The 18224-nt window shown below is 63.8% G+C and overlaps 1 protein-coding gene across 2 annotated transcripts in view; it reads right to left on the bottom strand.

Moving 5' to 3' along the window:
• The window catches only part of KIF26A (kinesin family member 26A), a 41185-nt gene extending 25888 nt beyond the window's left edge, over positions 1–15297 (bottom strand). Inside the window, exons 1-3 of one of the 2 annotated variants that reach the window (XM_033106896.1) lie at positions 15210–15297; positions 12394–12639; positions 348–791 (exon numbers count right to left, since the gene is read on the bottom strand). In XM_033106896.1, the coding sequence (XP_032962787.1) occupies positions 348–791; positions 12394–12639; positions 15210–15281 (762 nt within the window). In that variant the 5' untranslated portion in view covers positions 15282–15297. Of the gene's footprint in view, positions 1–347; positions 792–12393; positions 12640–12978; positions 13141–15209 lie in introns of those variants that run through there. The other variant, XM_033106898.1, reaches the window with a different exon arrangement.
• Positions 15298–18224: the final 2927 nt, after the last annotated feature.

The raw sequence follows: 18224 nt of genomic DNA on the forward strand, positions 1-18224 counted from the left end.
CAGGAGCCACAGGGTGCTTCCATCAGCCCACAGCGTCATGTGTGGTCTAGGAAGCAAGATGGCAAGCCATCGCCGAGCATGCGGGCTGGTGCTGTGGAAGCAGTGCTCCAGGGGACATGGGAGGACGCTGCCCATACGTGACCTGTGGGCAGCTTTGACGTGGGCCTGAGGACTACGTGGGGGCTTGGCTTTCCCCAACAGCCATAGCCCCTGGCTTTAGGGGGAGCTGCGCTGCAGGTGAGGTGTGGAAGGGACCCCCAGGAGGGAACTCAGCTGTGACACAGTGGCCAACAGCCCTTCCCGGAGGTTCCGGGAGACCAGCAGCCTACCCCGCCCAGCGCACTCACCAGGCACGATGGTGGCAAGAAGCTGTTGACCCTCGAGACACTCCACATGCCCTCTAGGCACTGCTGGGCCTGGATAGTGACAGTGCTCAGTGCCCCGCCCAGGCCAGCAGGTGCCACCGACACCTGGACACTGGGCCCCGATGGCCAGGCCAGTCCCTTCCTCCTGTCTGGCGCTGCTCGGCCCGGCTGCCTCCCTGCTGGCACCGGTACATCCCTTGAGCTGGTCATGGCACCGGGGCTGGGAGGTGCAACGCCAGGGCCTCCATGAGGGTTGTCAAGGTCCTCGCAGCTGGCAGGTGCCTGTAGCAGCCGCAGGGCCTCCAGCGTGAGCTGGTTCAAGTGGGTGGCACAGACGTCGCAGCGGCGCTCTGCCTCCGGACGGCATGCCGGCAGGGCCCCAGGCACTGAGAGCTTGTCGAGAAGCAGAGCTGAGAGGCAAGGGTCCTGAGGGAACAAGGGACAGAGGTGGTCAGAGCACAGGACCAGAAGCCGCCACGTGTTCCTCCCCCTCCACGGCACCAGGCCAGCTCCCGCTGCGGCCACGGCATGAGCCGTAACTGATTAATAAGCCCCCAAACAGTTTCATTGGCACGTACCCAGCAGAAAATAATTATCAGAGCTGAATACTGAGGCCCGAGGTGCTCTTGACATTGCCCACCTCCTCCCGCCAGCATGACCGGCTTGCTCACAGCCAACAAGGCGTCTGCACGCTCCCCGAGAACCAGGCCACAGCAGCCAAGGCCACGGGCTTGAGGAGCCTCCAGGAGGCCGCAGAAGCAGGTCCAGAACCCCTACCCAGCCCAGGGCCTTCCATGGCTCAGCTGGGTGCACTCAGCACCCAGGGCGTGAGTGGAAAACGTCTATTCCAGAGCCACAAGGGCCTTCCAGGGGCTGGTCGAGGCGGGGCTGGGAGCTGGAGACGCTCTCACTGCCTTTGTGAAGTCTTCAGCTCTTGTTGGGATCGGAAAAACGAAATGTGGTCCTGCTGCCAATGTGCCAACAGGAATCAGGCCCTGTAAGGACGCTCTGCAGGGGTGAGCCCAGCAATCCCAGGTCCTGCCAGCGTCAGCCAGCAGGGAGGCAGGAGGCAAGGCTTGATGCCTGCCTCCCTGAATCATCGGCCTGGACTCGGCCCCCAGAGTCTATGCTGATTGCTGACTGCCCCTGCAGCCCAGTGCTCCCTGCCCCACACTGTGGGGACACATGGGTCTCCCTAACCGTGAGCCTGGTGTTCAGAGAGGGCTAAGAACAGGAGTCATGGAAGCCCACAGGAGGCCCTCGCCTAGCCTGGAGGTCAGGGAGGGCTTCCTGGAGGAGGCGACACCTCTGGAAGGAGGAGGAGGGGTGCCGTTTCTCAGAAGGAACCTCCCTGGAGGGCCCATCCGTTCTTCTACCAGCACACCAGGTTCTGCTGTGGCACCTCCCCGGGCAGCCCCATAGGGGTCAAGATCTGAGCCAGGGCCAGCCCCTCAGTATCCTTGCCCCTCCCTTGAGGGTGAGCTCCAACCATGGAGCCTGGCCAGGGCAGCCCTTTGATGGAGCTTCAGCCCAGCTATGGCCGTGACCACCCAGGACTCTCCCAGTGCCACCCTGACAGAGAAAACCCCAAATGCGGCCTGTGTGTCCACTTCAACCAGCTGGTCAACTCGCCGGCCCTCCTCCCTCCACTCTCCCCCAGCCTGGACCTGCTGCAGATCTGAGGAGCCGGGGCCTCCTCCCCTGACCTCAGCCACAGACAGACATGTGCTCACTGGCTGGCCGGCCAGCCCCCCACCAGATGACCTGGCTCTGGTCCAGCTGTCCTGTTGACCACAAAAGGGACTACGGCCTCCCCGAACACACTCGTTTCTCAAATCAGGAGGCTGAGGCCACCATGCAACAGAGTATGTCATTCACCTCACCTGAGCCTGAACTGTGGCCAGCCCAACCGGTGTCCCCAGATGCCTGGGAGGGCTCAAGCGGGTGACAGTGGTAGCAGGATGGCCTTGCTATGTATGAGGGGACACTCTGCCAGTCCAGATAAGCAGGCAATCGCTCTGCTCCTAGGTCCCCAGTGCCACCCTGTGCTCCCCGAGTGTGAGCACACAGTGGTTTCCCTCACACACCCCAGGGAGACCAGGTCGGATGGGCCAGGTCTCCGGCTGCCGGGGCTGGAGGGCCCCAGAGCCCCTGAAGTGGCCGGCAGGCCTGGTCGCGATTAGCGGGCTCCCCTCTCCCTGCTGCACCCCACGGACGTGGACATGGGAATCCTGCAGAGGTAGGGGAGACCCACGGAAAAGCTGCGGGAAGCCCCACTTGGGGTGGCACACAGGCCACAGATGGAGTCCAGATGCCCTGTCCCCCACAGGCCTGTCACTCCCGCCTGCTTTCCAGGTCCCAGCTCTGATGACTCTGGTTTTTCCACTCAGCAGGAGGCCCTAATGGTGGCCTGGGGTGAGGGGAAGGAAGTGCTGGCTGCTGGAGCCATTAACCCGACTTGAAAGGTGGCCCAGACCCCGCCCGGCCCCCGCCCCACCCCCAGGCTCCAGCAGCCCATTGTTCCAGGGCCTCTGCCTGTCTTAGGGACCTCAGGCCTCTGGGGGAGTCCCCTGGAGCCCCCTCCACACTGTACACAGGAGGCAGGAAGGAAAGCTGGAAGCAGGAGGGGGGCTAACTGGTCTAAGCATGCACCAGACCCCGAACACCCCACCACAGCCAGGCAGGCAGAGGCTGGGGGTGAAAGGCAACAGGAAGCCAGGCAGCTCACACCAAGCCCGCTCCCCGCAGCTGTGTCATCAGGAATTCAGACAGCAGCTGTCAGGGCGGCCCCAGCGGCCCAGGCCTGGGGCACTAAGCATCAAACCCCAGGTGGGAACACGGGTCTGCTCTGGGGTGGGGGGCACCAGTGCAAGCACCCCGTGACAGACAAAGAGAGCTGCCTGGTGCCCTGCTCAGCAAGCCCACAGCAGCGGCCATGTGCTAACAGCCCCCAGGTCCTATTCCGGCCCAGCCCTGCTCCCTAACAGCCTGCACCTGGGTGCCGGTCCTGCTTCACAAGCCCCCAGGAGGTCCGGCCCAGCCACTGGGGGACAAAAGCCCACCCAGCACTGGGGGACTGTCACCACCAAGGCTGCAGAGGTACCAGAGGCCGCAGGGGGCTCCTGGCATGGGGACACATGGCAGAGGCCAGAGGAGGACAGAGCTGCCTGGGGCTGGGAGCCCACCTGGCCCTGAGCCTCCCAGACGGGCCAGACAGCACTGGGCCTGCCGGTGGGGGACTGCTGAGCAGTGTGGGGCCCTCGAACCACACACCCCACGGCGGGGGGACCCGGGACCTCTCAGTCTGTGGGCTTTAGGCAGGGTAGGCCCAGTGCCGGGCTCTCCACACGCAGCACCCTGGCCCAGTGTTCAGGCTCTGGGGAGGGCAGGATCTTCGGGGGGCTGGCACTGGCCCCTCCCAGGGTGACACCACCGGAACCCGGGGTGGCCCTCTCTGGGCCTCCACAGTATATAGACCAACAATGTCAGACCTCAGCACCTCGGAGGCCGGGACGCCCACCCTTCCCTGAGCGTGGTCCCCTCTCCCAGCTATGGGGCTGCTCCTGGCAGTTCTGGGGGTCCACAGACCCCAGCCCCCGAGGGGTCACAGTCCTATTTCGGGAGCGTCAGGCCCTGAAAGCCCGGCCCGCATGCCGCCCACCACCCACCCCTCCACTCTGGGGCCCAGCACCTTGAAAGACAGTAATTACCCCGCTACAAAACGTGACTTTCCATTTTCTCTTTATGGTCTAATTAAACAGCCATCGTACTTACATTTGAACAATGTTTTTCTTAATCTGATTCAATTTAGCATTGCACACCACCGACCCAGCATGCGCATGGGTTTTAGGGAGCCTCCCCCCGAAAACGACGACTTTCCAGCTTCATCTTGTTTCTGGGGTCTCCATGTGGCTTTAGTAATCCTTCCATTTTCTCCTGCACGGGGACCCCGAGGGACTTTACCAGGGATGAGCTGCCCCGTCAGCTCTGCCACAGTGGCTCCTCCCAATCCAGGCCCAGCCAGGTCCACCCGGGCACTGGGCACCGACAGGAGCTGACCAGATGTCCCAGCTGAAGCCGCCATGGAAGGGGGATGGGAGAGGTCTGCTCCCCAGTTCAGAGAAGCTCCCGACTTCAGGGCTGTGAGACAACCTTCTTCAAGCCCATCACCCCATCTTTAACAAGGGGGCCCCGGCCCCCCTGGCAGGGTTGCTGGACCACAGGCCCAGCCTGGGGAGTGCCCAAACCCCAGGGGTTCTCCCTGGCCGCCACTGTCGGCAGGAACGAGCGGGCAGCCTAGCGTGGGGTCCTCACTGGCCACAGACCACATCTGCCTCGTCCCTTCTTCCCTCCACAAACAAAGCATGCAGGCAGTGACCCCATGCAGCTACCATTTCCGGAGTTGACAACAGGTCCAGGAAGGGACCCCTGGCTGCTGAGCCAGGAGAGGCCTCTGGGGCTCTGCTGTCGAGGACATTCCGATGTCGTGTGCAGCCTGGTGGGACTGGGGCGGGGGGCAGGGGTTGGGGGCTCAGATTTCCAGTCTGGAAACCGCTGGGCTGTGGCAGGCCTCCTCTCCCTCCCTCGGCAGCCTGGGGCCCCTCCCACCCACCAGGAGATTCACCAAGGGCCTGACTCCCAGTCCGAGGCCCTGCCCACCCTCGTCCACTGGGTCCACAGGAAGACCTGGAGACCCCGAGCCTGACCCTCTCTCGCTGCCATCCAGGACCCTGGAGACCATTCCGGCCCCATCAGTATGCAGTTCTAAAGGCCCCTGAGCTGACCAGGCCTCCCTCCTCTGCCAAGGGGAGGGCTGGGGGGAGTGAAGGGACACAGCCGGGCCCCCCAGCACTGACTGACACCCATCCCCAAGGCCCTGTGCCAGGCGCCAGCCAGCTGGGCAGCTCAGGGCACAGACTAGTGCATTGAGACCTCCTCCCCTCAATGGCCTCCACTGTCCTCTGCGGGATGCCACCAAGGGCTATGGGCCCCAGGGGTAAAGGCCAGGCTGCCAGGACCACCTCAGCTGGTGGGGGTGGCGCGGAGGCCAGCTTCCTCGGATAGCTGCTGCTCACAGGCGGCGTGCAGCCCGCTCTGGGGGCCTGGGCTCACCCAGACACTTTCCATCCAGCTCTGTGGATGCGAGCTTCAGAACCAGGGTCCTCAGTCTTCTCACCTGAACATGGGCTGCAGCAAGGGGGACACGGGGGGCACAGTACCCTGCAGGCATCCTCACCAGTCACCCAGCAGAGAAGAGACGCCAGGCAGGATGGGCCCTAGGCACCATCTTGAGATCCAACACCCAGAAACACCACCACCAGGCACCCCCAGGCTGCCCCCGCCCCACTGTGCTGGCTGGATAAGTCCCCTCCGTGCCAGGATACGCGCCTCGATACCTGCCCCACTGGGAACCACCTTACTGGCTACTGTGAGCACGCTCCCTTTACAGGCTGAGGCTCAGAGAGGCTAAGACACTTGGCTCAGGCCACACAGCTTGGGTAGCAGAGCTGGGGCTCAAAGTGCACAGAAAGGGTTGGGGCCAAGGAGAAGGGCCCCAGGGACAAGACCAGGAGGGTCTGTGTCTGAGCCGCTGAGCGAGCCAAGCCAAGATGGCTTCGCAACAGTCCCTCAGGGTTTGCACATGCCAAGTTTGTGAGGCTGGTGGGGGATCCAGGAGGCAGAGCTGGGCTGTGCACCTCGGCTGTGAGGGGGAGGACCTTCAGGGAGGGGCCGACCCTGCAGCCAGGCCCCGGAGCAGGGTTGTGGCTGGCCTGGCACCTGGCACGCTCCACCACAGGCTGCCATGTGGGCCAGTATCCATCACACAGGGTCAGAAGTGAACGCACACAGCCGAGTAATAACATCCATCGGAGACCGGACATGGCAGCGTGGAGCAGCCTGGTGCTGGGCCGTGCAGGACCATAAACCCGTCAGGTCAGTCGGGGCGCCCGGATGAGGCCAGGGAGCCCCAGGAAGCCTGCAGACAACCCGCAGGAACCCCAGCCCCGTGGCGGCCCCCAGCCACACAACATTAACACCAGAAGTAGAAGTGCCCTGAACCCAGGGGGAGCAGGAATAATGACTCAGTCCAAGGACCCTTGCCACAGACGGGGAGCTGAGGCCCCGCAAAGGAGTGACTGTCCCACAGTGGGTGGCGGCCAGCCTCCTGGCCCAGGCAGTGCCGTCCATGCCCCAGGCTCCCGTCTCCCAGGAGTCTCCTCGGCCACTATGGTCACCTGGTGGAAGGGAGAACCCAGAGCTCAGAGCTCAGGGGCAGACGAGGAGGGAGAGGCTCCCAGAGGTCCAGCCACCCAACCCGGCTGCCACCAGGGACCGGACAGGGGACAGCTGGCCTTAACCCCCAGTCCCCTCCACTGCACAGGTTCCCTGTTCCCACAGAGCGAGCACATGAGCAGCGGAGGCTAGACACGCCCAGGGGACACCGAATCCATTTTTATTCTGTTTATTTGCTCGTACCCATGCCTTGCACGAAAACTACGTGGTGGTTTCTAGGAACACGCAGCATAAATTAAAGGCAAAGCCACACAAGTAGAAATAGTCACATCAGAACCAACAGCAGTGATAGTTCCCAGGAGACACAAGAAAAAGGGCCAAAAAGGGCCCCTGTGGTGGGTAGGAGGTGAAGAACCACGAGCTTCCTGGCAGGCAAAGGGAAATGGAAACTAGACTTTCCTGCTATTTCACAAAAAACCCAGCTCTTCTGGTTCTCAAACGTGAGAGCCTTTCAGGACACTCGAGGGAGCCTTGAGAAGGCCCCAGGCCCTCCCCACTCCCTTAACCCACGCCAAACTGTCACAAGCCCCCAGCCAGGCTCTGAGCAGCCCAAGGTGGGAGTGTGGGGGGTGAGCTGAAGCCTCCCTCCTTCCCTGACCCTCCCTCAGCAGAGGGGCAGCAAGACCAGTCAGAGCCCCAGCTGATCACAGCCGGCCTCCTCAGGCCAGACACAAAGCTCCCTGACCAGGTCCACAGTGCAGCACCTCCCTCCACCCCCCCGGCCCCTTCCCCGCTGGGCCTCACTCCCTGAAACCTCGGGCCAGCAGGGAGATAAGATGGGCACAAGGAACCTCCTGCCACTCCAGCACTGGGCCCACAGGAGTCCCCAGGAACAGCAGGGGATACGGACTAGAACACGAGCCATCCTGAAGGGAGGGCGCCAGCCCAGGGTGGGGAGGTGCCGGCTGGGCCAGACGGGCCTCCTCCTGCCCCTGCTGAGCTCAGGCCTGCGGAGCCCACAACTAACTGATCCCTTCCCAGCTGAGTCACTCGGTCCCCTACCAGCTGGGAGACTGCCTGGCAGCCAGCCCCAAGGAGCGCCCGCCCCTCTCACACCTCCCTGGCTGCCTTTGGAGCCAACCAACACCCAGCTCAGAGGGGGACACAGCTGACGGCCAGGTGCCAAGCCCTGTGGAGCCTCAAGGCAGACACCATGGCCGTGGCATTGGGGTGGTCCCAGAAGCAGGTGGAGCCCACGCCAGACTCCAAACAGCATGGGGAATGGGGGCTGGGGACTCTGACCCCAAGCAGCGAACAGCCAACACCTGCCGGCTCAGCCCCTGCCGCCCCAGGACCCCACCCTGGCACACCAACACAATCGAGCTGGTGGCTGTGGAGACAGCACGCTCCTACCACGCAGGGGACCAGGAAGTGACGGCGGATGGAGAGCTGGCAGGACCGCCATCCCCAAGCCAGGAACCAGAGAGAGGCAGGAGGGTCTCGAGGCCTCCAGTCCTAGCAGCCCGGTATTGTCACCCCAAGCTGTGCACGGGGCAGGAGCAGTCCAGCTTGGTGGAAAATGTGAAGGCATGTTTGAGCCACATGGGCGGGCAGGGCCACCAGCAGGGACTCTGGACTCCCAGGGGGCAGGGAGTACAAGACCCTGCTTGGGCGAGGGAGGGATTTCCAAGAACTAAATGAGAGCTGATCACTACCCCAGGGGGCACTAATCAATCCTGCACTGGTACTGACACCACGAATGTCGCGTGGCGTGATTGTCAGCCATCATCTCTGCCAGGATGCATCTGGGTGGCAGCTGGACCACGTCCCCAGCCGGATCCCACCCCACTGCCACCTGGAGGCAGGGACCACCCTCCATGGGGGCTGTCATCTCAGTAGGGATCGGGGAGAGCTGGGAGCCAGCCAAGCAGTCGTGGAGGGAACACAGTGGTGTGGGAGGAAAGGCCTGCTCACTCAGTCATGCAACCAATGTTGCTGGGTGATCTGGACCCACACCTGCCTGGCAGAGCCCCCGACCTGGGGTGGCACACTGGACAGAGTCCACCATGGCCAAGGGGTATGGAAAAGACTGAGGAAGGGCGGGGCCAGGGGCTGGCAGCGTAAGATGGGAGGGAGGCTGGTGCACATGGAGGGGCCGCCAGAGCTCTGTGCTGAGAACTCAGAGTGAGGTAGGTCAGCGTGGCCCGAGCTGCCCTGCCATGGCCAGCTGCACAGGTGCCAGTGCATGGGGCACCGGGTGATCCAGGCTGGGTTCTGCCAGATGAGCACGGGAGGGACAGGGGACTAGGGATCTGCAAAAAAGGTGACAAACCACCTTGGGATCAAGTGAGACAATGGGGCCTAGAGGCAGCAGGGGCCCCCGTGCCGAGGCTGCACCTTTCAGGGGGCCTCAGTCCAGCAGAGCCAGGCTAGGACAGCGGGACGCGAGACCAGCCAGACACCTCTTGCTGGGTCTCTGGCTTGGCGGTGGGGTTGGGCCGGGCTAAGGGGACAATGAAAGGGGTCTGCAGGGACCTGGTGACCAGTTCACCATGGTGGGTGACGGCACAGGTCAGGAAAGGCTGGAGGGGCCTCAGGTTCCAGCCCGGGGGACAGGAGGACAGCGGCCAGGGCTAAGCTGGGGTGCTCAGTCACGGCACAAGAGGAAGGCCTGGCTCTGACGCCCCTGTGGGAGGCACCAAGAGCCCCCAGCAGAGACGTCTCAGAAGCGGGGCACCTGAGAGGGCGTAGGGAGCTGGCAGAATCACCCCGGGAGGCTGAGGGGCGGGGGAGGAGGAAGGCGTCTGTGGCAGGGCCTGTGGACGTCGTGGCTCCAGACCATGCAGGGTCCTGAAGGGGTCACCTGCAGACAAGGCCTGGGGACCCTGGCGAGAGCAGAGGGTGGCACAGTGGGGGCCCAGCAAGGGGCACTCAGCCCAGAGGCCCTGGCCTGGGGGTACCCTCCACACCCAGGCCCACTGCCCTGCTTCGTTCAGGAAGGATAGTGCCCCAATATACAACCTGGGTGGGTAGAGCACGTGCCCTCCCCCACACCTCCAGGGGCTTCAGGGTTCAGAAAGGGGACAGGACACAGCCCTAGCCGCTCCGCATGGATGGGGTCCCTGGGTGAGTGCCATCGTCACCCTCACTGCCCAGATGGGGAAACCAAGGCAGGCACCGGTATAAGAGCCCAGGGCAGCAAGAGATAAGAGAGGCCCCAGGCACCAAAGACCCAGCACGGTGTGACCCTCAAGCCCCATCCCAGCAAAAGCGACAATGGCTAAGGTGTATGAGCCACGCTGTGACAGACACTGCCCAATGTACCTGTGAAATGGGTACAAAAACGGTCCTGGGTACAGAAGAGGAAACAGAGGCCCAAGCTCTCAACGGACCCACCTGAGGTCGCACAGGTGGGGACCCGTCTGCTGGTGGGAGGATGGGCAAGGAGACAGCTGGGGTCGAGCCCTGGCAGGGACCCCGGGGTTGGCTGAAGGATCAACTATTCCTTTCCAGCTCCCTCTATACCTGAGACCAGGCAGAGACCCCCAAGGCCAGGAACTCTAACATCTGGCCTGGCCAGCTGGCAGGGGCCCAGCTCCACCCCCCACCCCACCCCCAAGCAGTAGGAGCCCAGCAAGCCCAGGTCTGGGTCTTTCTAGACTGGCAGCAAGAGACTAAGTGAGAAAATGCAGGCAACGTTCTCTGTAAACTGTGAAGTGCCATCCTCAGGAAACTCATCTCACAATGAAAAATAAGAAAGGACCCCCAGGGAAAACTCCCTGAACACCAGGCTCTGTTTTCCAGGGCCTTGTCCTCAGAGCCGGGACTCTGAGGAGGCCCCACCCGGCCCCCCACCCCCGCTGCCCCACAGAGCTCTCTTTCCCAAACCAAAAGCAGCTGTGTGACGTCCAGGACACCACCTCCCTGCCTGCCCTGAAAGAAGCTCCAGGGCAGGCTGGGCAAAGCTGCAGGCTGCAAGCCAGCCAGGAGGCTGGGGAGAGCCTGGGTCGCAAGGGACAGGGACACCCACCAAGGTCCCGAGGTTGTAGGCCCAACCCCCCATGTTCTGTGGCCCGGGTGGCTCAGCCCAAGGGCCTGAAGCCCCACTGGGCCCTGTTTCCATCCTCTCTGGACAGAGTGGAGCATGGGCCCCCCTTCCTCGCGCACAGTGGCGTACAGGTTGGTCAGCACTCCCACACCAGCCCCTGAAGGCTACCTACCCCCATCTGACACAGGAGGAAACACCGCAGGGAGGGGGCCGCAGAGCAGGAACAAAGCGAGACCCTGGGTCTGCTGGGTGACCAAACCACGGGGTGCCAGGGACAGGCGGGGAGGGGTGAGCCTTCAGTGCCCGTTGCTGGTGTCAAATGGCAAACTCAGGGGAGGCTGGGGGAGGTGGGAGGTGAGTGCTCCAGCTGGTGGAGGGCGGGAAGCTTCCCTGATGAGCCATCTGCAGGAGGAGACCACTGAGACCCCCCCAGAGGGACCCCAATCCCCCAGTGAATGGTGTGACCTGAAGCTCTCTCCACCAGGATCCCCCACCCACCTGTGACCAGCTGGCCACATGCCGCGGAGAGCCACTAGGCAAAATCCAGCTCGGTCACTAAAGCCCCTCCTTTCTTTGGCCTCAGTTTCCTGTAATGGGGTAGCAAGATGGCCCTGTAGCTGTGACAGGCCCTTAGGAGTCTGACCCAAACCACACCCTTCTGAGGCCCTGAAAGTCCTCTGGTATCTTTTCAATGAGATTCAGGCCATCTGGGGCACAGCTTAGCAAGGCTGTACCCTGCTTGGAGCAGCAGATGGGGGTGTCCAGCTCCACCCCAGAACAGGCCACAAGACCCCTCCCTTTGCCACAGAGAGTGCTTGGGACAAACCAGGCTCAAGCCACCCCTGCCCCACTAAACAGGAAACACATGGGACCCCAGGAGCTCAGCATCTGGAACCCACCTTCATGGCCCCCACCTCCAGCCCAGACCACATGGCCTCCTTGGAGAACTATATTTAGATTCAATGGGGATTATGCGGACTTCCCAGGAAAGCTTTCAAAAAGACTGAAGGTCGGTCAGTCGGGAAGGGCTTCCTCTGGAGACCCCCACCTCCCCAGGCTTTGCAAACTTCCAGGGCGCATTGTTCCTTGAACAATGGCCCTAGCTCCTTCCAAGCCCCAGGCAAGCCCATTGGCTGGAGCATTCGGGAAGCCCCCTCCCCTGGCAAACACCTTGGCAGCTGGGACTGGAGCCTAAGGAACCCAGGGGCCCAGCCACTCAGGGTGGCCACTGCCTAAGGTGGCAGAGCCCCAGGCTGCATCCCACACACAATTCTTATCCACATGCTAGGAGGGGGCCGGCAGCCACACCTCACAGCAGCAGACGCCCCCTCTAGTCCTCCAAGCCTTCCTGCCCCAGGTGTGCAATTTCCAGGCAGCTGGCTGGGGGCCCAGGTGTCCCAAGGGCAACAAGGCACCAAGTAACCTCTTGCTGCTGGCAGAGCAGGACCCGCCCAATTCTGGGTGGAGTCCTTGCCCCCTATTGCCCTCTCTCCTCTCCCCGCCCCAAACATAGACTGTGGTTCCAACTTTGGGGCACCTGCAGCTCTGGGGAGAAACGCCCGCCCACCCCCCTCCAATCCCACCACAGGACCCTTTAAGGATGAACTGCTGCAACTTACACTGTTACAAACAGAGAAACTTAAACCCAGAGAGGAGAAAGGGCTGGCCAAAAACACTCCCGGACCCAAGGTCTCCCAAGTTCTAGCATGGGCCCTGCCCAGAGGCGCAGGCCTAAGGGTCACTTACCCGGAGGGGTGTCCCGGGCCCGCTGACCAGCTTCCACGCCTGTCGCTTGAGCTCGGCGAGCTTCGTGTGGCAGTGGCGGCACCAGCTGCCTCCGCCGGCAGAGTGGCCCTGCTCTGCGCCGGCCCCGGCGCCCTCGGGAGCAGGGCGGCTGCCACATGGGTCCTGTTCGGGCCCGGCGGGCAGCCTCCTGCGGGGGGACACCTCCAGCAGCTGCAGCGGCTCGCGCACCGGGCCGCCCTCGGTCCCCTGCGGGGAAGAGATGCGGAAGGGGAGAGTGAGCCCTAGACTCAGCACCACCGCCGGACCCAGCACCGGCGACTCCAGACCTCAGCGCGTCCTGACCCTAGAGTGACACACTGGACAAAGTTAGGAGCGCTGGGCGCGAACCTGCTGCCCACCCTCTCCTTCCATTCCGCGAGGTCCGGATAGGGTCAGGAGGCCCGGCGTCCCCAGCGCGCCGCTCCAGGCCCGGCCCCTAGGGGGCGCCGCGCACCACGCAACTATCGTCGGCGTCTGGGGCTCGGGCCCGCGGCGCCCGCCGCCCCCCAGCTACCCGCTCCCCTCTCGGGGCCCGGCCACGCGTACCGCGGGTTGCGCCGCGTACAGGGGGACGCCGCGGCCGCCCATGGCCGGGACGCAGGAAAGGCCGGGCGGGAGCTTCGGGGCCGCGCGGGCTGTCCGGGGGCGCCGCCACTACGTGATCCGGCCCGGGGGTGCCCCCATAGCCGCTGGTCGCTCCGAAGTTGGCGGCGCGGGCTGGCGAGTGGTTGAGTGCGCGCCGTAGCGGCGACGAGCTCGTTCGGAAGGCGGGGGCGGGGCCGGTGGGGGCGGGGCGCAGGGAGGACTGTCCCGCCCCGCCCAAGCCCTCTACTCCGCAGTGCGTGGGGGAAGGGATCCTGTCCCGCTGCGCGGCCCCTCCCATTCCAAGGACCCCAACTTGTTAGGCAAGTCCCAGCAGGAGGAAGAGGCGCTGGGGGCCGCGGTGAGAGAGCAGTGTACGCGCGCGCGCATGCGTCTTCCTGCTTGTCTGCCCGAACACTGAGATCTGCGAGTCTCCTGCGAGGCACCAACCCACTCCTCACTTTACAGGTGAGAGGCCGCGGAGGGGAAGATCTTGTCCGACGTCACACAACGAGGTGGGACAAGGGAGCGGCTGAACCCCGGCCGCCCGACTCCCAATCGCTTTTTCCTGCAAACCCAGTGCACTCCGCGTGTCGCTGGCTACCTTTTGAATCTAATTGTCGCGCGTGGATGAATGACGCCGCGATCTGCGCTTCGGAACGTGCAGTACCCGTGGCAGCGTATCTGTGTATAGGCGTGATTGCGAGAGGCATGCGTGTCTTTGCAGGCGAGCGTGTGCACGAAGGTGGGTGTGCGCGCTGTGCGCAGGGGAAGCAGGAGGAGGTGGCGCGGCTGGCCCTAGGGGTATGTGCGGGACCTGTTGTCAGCCGGCCTGGCAGATGGGAACTTAGCTCCGGAATTAATTGCCTGTTTGTCTCCGGCTGGGAGGTCGCCCCCCCTCTCCGGCGACCAGTTGCTCCCGCTCCAGCCCAGCCCTAAGAGTCGCCGCTATCCGAGGCGGCAGGCGACTCCAGGTCCGGGCTGCGGGTCAGCCCGAAGCCCGGAGTCAGTCGGCGGGCTCGGCCGCCTGGCTTTCCGTGATGCGAGCGCCCCCTGCTGGCCGCCGCGCACCCGCTGCCGCAAGCCTGGAAAAGAGACCCGCGCACGAGTCCGGGGCGAAGAGGTGCGCCCCGCCGACCACAAGAAGCCGAAGCAGAGCAGGGCCGGCTGGCGCGCTGTGGTCCAGGCAGAGAGCCCGGCCCCGCGGCTCCCGGCGCACACAGTGAGAACCCCACACAGATTCGAGCCACTCCCCGCCTCTCCTGGGCCCCTCGAAGCTACTACCTTCATTACGTTTTGCCCAGTACGCCTTTACTTGGAAAGTCCTCCCCGCCCACGCACTCCTCCCAAAATAGGGATGGATCATCCCCTCCTGGCTTGCCGCGCCGTTTACGACCTGCAGTGGGGGGGGGTAGTGGGGGGGGGTAGGGGTAAAAAAGTGGACAGGGGCTCCCCACTCTCACTCGGGTCCCACAGCCTCCAGGCGCTTTTCACCCGACCCGGGGGCAGCTTCCCATCTCCTATCTCATCGCAGCCTCCCGAAGGAAAACGGGCATCAGCCCCCATCCGGATGTGGGTACCCCGGGACACCAGCACCACCACGCCTCCACCATTGCCTGCAGGCAGCTCCGCCCCCGCCCCTCAACTGCTCAGACAGACAGACACACACACACACACACACACTACCCACATGCGCCCCCCAGAAACACTGACGCAGAGCCTCGGTCCTACACCCGCGGCCGGCCACACCCGCAACTTCGGTCGCCCGCACCACGGCGGCACCTCAGGAAGCGCACGCTCACACCCTACACCGGATTCCCGGAGGGGGCCGAGACACAGCTCTGCAGACCCTGGATCCTGGAAGTACGCGCGGTTCCTGGAGTCACCTCAGGGACTCCGGCTTAGCCACGAGACCCCGACCCCCTGCCTCGTCCATCCCAGCTAGGCGTGCAGTGGCACCCAGAGTCCCTGTGTTAAGCTCTCCGCCCTGGCTGACTGCCTCCGGCTCAGGACGCAGCCTTAAGGGAAGAGAGATGGGACCGCACTAACGGGGAAAGTGCGTCAGCGAGTCTCCGGCACGGGCTGCGGGACGTGCTCAGGACGTGCTGCCTCCTTCCCAGCGCCGCACCCTGAGCCGCGGGAGCCACGCCACAAAGTCGCGGGACAGCGTCTATGCCCCCCCCCCCGGCCCTCACCTTGGCTCGCCGCCGCAGAAGATGGCTGGTGAAGCCCAGGATGATCTCGGAGTCCAGGCAGAGTGCCCCCATCTCCAGCAGGCTGGGCGCCTTGCGGGGCGCGCCGCGGGGCGGCTCGGGCGGCCCAGGCATCGCCATGGAGGAGCGGAGCGCGGGGAGCTGCTCCGAGCTCCTCCCGCTGTCGCCGCCGCGCCTCCCCGCCCGCGCGCTCACTGGCCGCGCGCCCGCCGCCGCCGCCGCGCCCCGCACGGCGCAGTGCCGCCCGCCAGGCCCTCAAGCCTCTGCTGCCCGCGCCCGCGGCCCCTGCGCTCGCTCCGCGCCGCGCGCCCCCGCGCTCTGGCCCCGCCCGTCCGCATCGACAGCGCCCCCTCTGCCTAGGCGCCGAGCCAGACACCCCGACACGCGGTCCAGAGACCAGGGGTGGGAGGGGGCGAGGGCCCCTCTTGCTGCGGGTCCGCAGCCCCTGCCTCGCGGGCCCCTGCCGGGTGCCCTGGCTCAGAAGCAAAGGGAGGGGGTGGCGCCGCTGAGCTGAGCTCCGCGAAATCTCTGCTGACAGGGGATATACCACAGCCCCTCCAATTCGTCCCGGGGACTCCACACCTTGGGGTCCCGGTCCCTGGAGACGTGTACGGAGCACAATGACCTTGAGCTTCCCACTCTGCCCATGCTCCAGGGCGCCCCTGTGTGCAGCGGTTCCTCGGAAGGTCCCCATCCCACGCCACAGTCTTGGCCTATGGACCCCTCCAAGACCCGCCCGGACCCTAAGCGTCGGCAGCGGGGACCCGTGGTCTCTGCGCCTCCTCTCCAGCACACCGATTCCACCGCCACCAGCAGCCTTCTCTGCCCCTGACCCGGACCCCTTCAGGCCACTCCAGTAACCCCTCGGGCCGGAGCATTCGGGCTAGTTTCGGCGCAGCCAACACGGTGGGGATCTGGGGAAGGGATCGCTCTGCTCTCATGGAAACCCTGACCCGGATCCCGCAGTCCTACTACGCGCCCAGTCTCGCATGCTGGCGGGCGGCCCCTGTGGGTGCAGGCCAAGCAAACCGGCCTCCTGCCTGGGCGAGTGGAGCAGAATAACCTAAATAACCTCCTAGGCCCGCGGGGAAGGTTCTGGGAGTTAAGAGGGTGTCAGGGAACACCGCCCAGGGGAGCAGGGGAGATGTGCCTCGAACGGGACCTGGAAGGTAAACGGCAAGGTGAGGAGAAGATTGAAGATGCGAGGCCTGGAGGTCAGAGTGCTGGGCCCTTTTAGAGGCTCTGTAAGCAGATGGCAGGACATGACAGCTTGGCGGGGCCAGCCCGGCGCCTCTCTGCCCGTTGGGCAGGAACCTGGAATTCCATCGCCTCGACTTCTCCGCGGGCTGCTCACCGGGTTCCTCCCCTGACTCCCCCAAGCGGCAACTGGAGGAATTGCCTCCGCACAGCTGCACCCAAGGGGCTCATCATAAACTTATCTGTGGGCCACAGAGCTCCCACCCAGGCCTTGGGCCAGGAGAGAGACCCCGGGAGGAGATGTCCCCCTCCCTGCCCCCATGGCTCTTTGGCATGGGGCAGAGATAGGGCAAGCCATGGTGGGGGGCCAGAGTCCCCCCCCACTTTCCCTCCTCCCTGCCCCTTTCCAGCCCCTTCCTGGGCTCCTGTGGTCTGGATTTGGGAGGAACTAGGCTCCAGGAGGAGACGCTGGAGACTCCCACCTTCCTCTCTCCCCCTCAGGCAGACACCCATAGAGCAGTGTCCTGACGTCCTCCTCTCCCAGACCCTGAGCCTGGGGTGGGGGGGCTCCCTCCAGCGGACCAGGCTCATCTGGGAGGAGGCCGCCCGCCATCTCAGTGGATTGATTAAAGTCATCATGGGGATTTTTTTTAACATTTAATTTACCAGGCACACAGCAGCGGTCAGAGCTGTCCCCAGGGAAATCTAGGCCAAGGGAGCACAACAGAAAAACCCCTGCATTGAGCACAGCTCTGACGGGATTAATTGCTGGACTCAGCTTCCAATCAGACCCACGTGGCAACATTTCAGTTAAGGCAGGGGGACACTGTGCTGCAGTGGTCAGATTCCTGCACCAGGCAGGGGGAGACCTAAGCGCTCATACCCCCATCTCCCCCCACCTGCTGGGGACATTGGGAACCCCCCCACACACACATACAGACCAGTCCCTCCTGGACCCAAATCCCATGGGTGGCCTCCAGCCCATCCCAGCAAGCTTTTACAAGAAGGGGTCAGGCCTTTCAGCCAGCAACTGGAGAGCTGGGCAGGCACTTCACACAGTACACTCCACTCAAATGAGCGCCTGGCAGCAGTCGCTGCCCGTTAGGGAAATGACCTGTAGGGAAGTGGACAACAAATTCTAACACTTCATCCTCAGGGACAGTGGACACACGTCAAACACCTGGAGCTCTTGGAAAGATACCCCAGACACAATGCACAGCAGGGTCGGGCTTGTGTCTGGGGGACATTTATGCCCAGAAAGGCTTCCACCTTTCCTGGGACATGAGATGGGTGAGTTGTTGCCTCTAGGGAGAGGAGAGGGTGGGGTCAGGGAGGTGCTTTACTTCCATTTTATGTCCTCCTCAGTGTTTTTAACTCTTGCGGGATTTTTAATAATAACTTCTAATATTTAATAAGGAGATAGGGAAGGGTTGGAATGCCTAAGCTGCCAGAGATAAATGCTCTGAGGTCCACACACTAAGACCACACATCATGGAACAGACCCTCCACACCTTCTAAGAGTGAGGGGAACCTTCCCCCCTCATCTCAAGGGGGCCTCTGGGCCCTCACATGCTTCCCCAGGCCTGGTCAGCTCACCAGATGCCAATCTCACAGCACGTGGAAGGCTGGGCTTGTGTCTGGGGTGGGGGAAGGGTGCCTAGGAGAGCAGCCCCCGATGACAGCCCCGCCAAGTTCAGCAGGGAAACCCATCTTGGTTCAGGGCAGGGCCTCCTGATCAGGAAGCCCGCTTTCCCAGCTCTCAGGGCAGGCTTCAGGTGGGAGGGCGCTGCCGTCACTGCC

This window comes from Rhinolophus ferrumequinum, chromosome 6 (genome assembly GCF_004115265.2).
Source record: "Rhinolophus ferrumequinum isolate MPI-CBG mRhiFer1 chromosome 6, mRhiFer1_v1.p, whole genome shotgun sequence".
NCBI lineage: Eukaryota > Metazoa > Chordata > Mammalia > Chiroptera > Rhinolophidae > Rhinolophus > Rhinolophus ferrumequinum.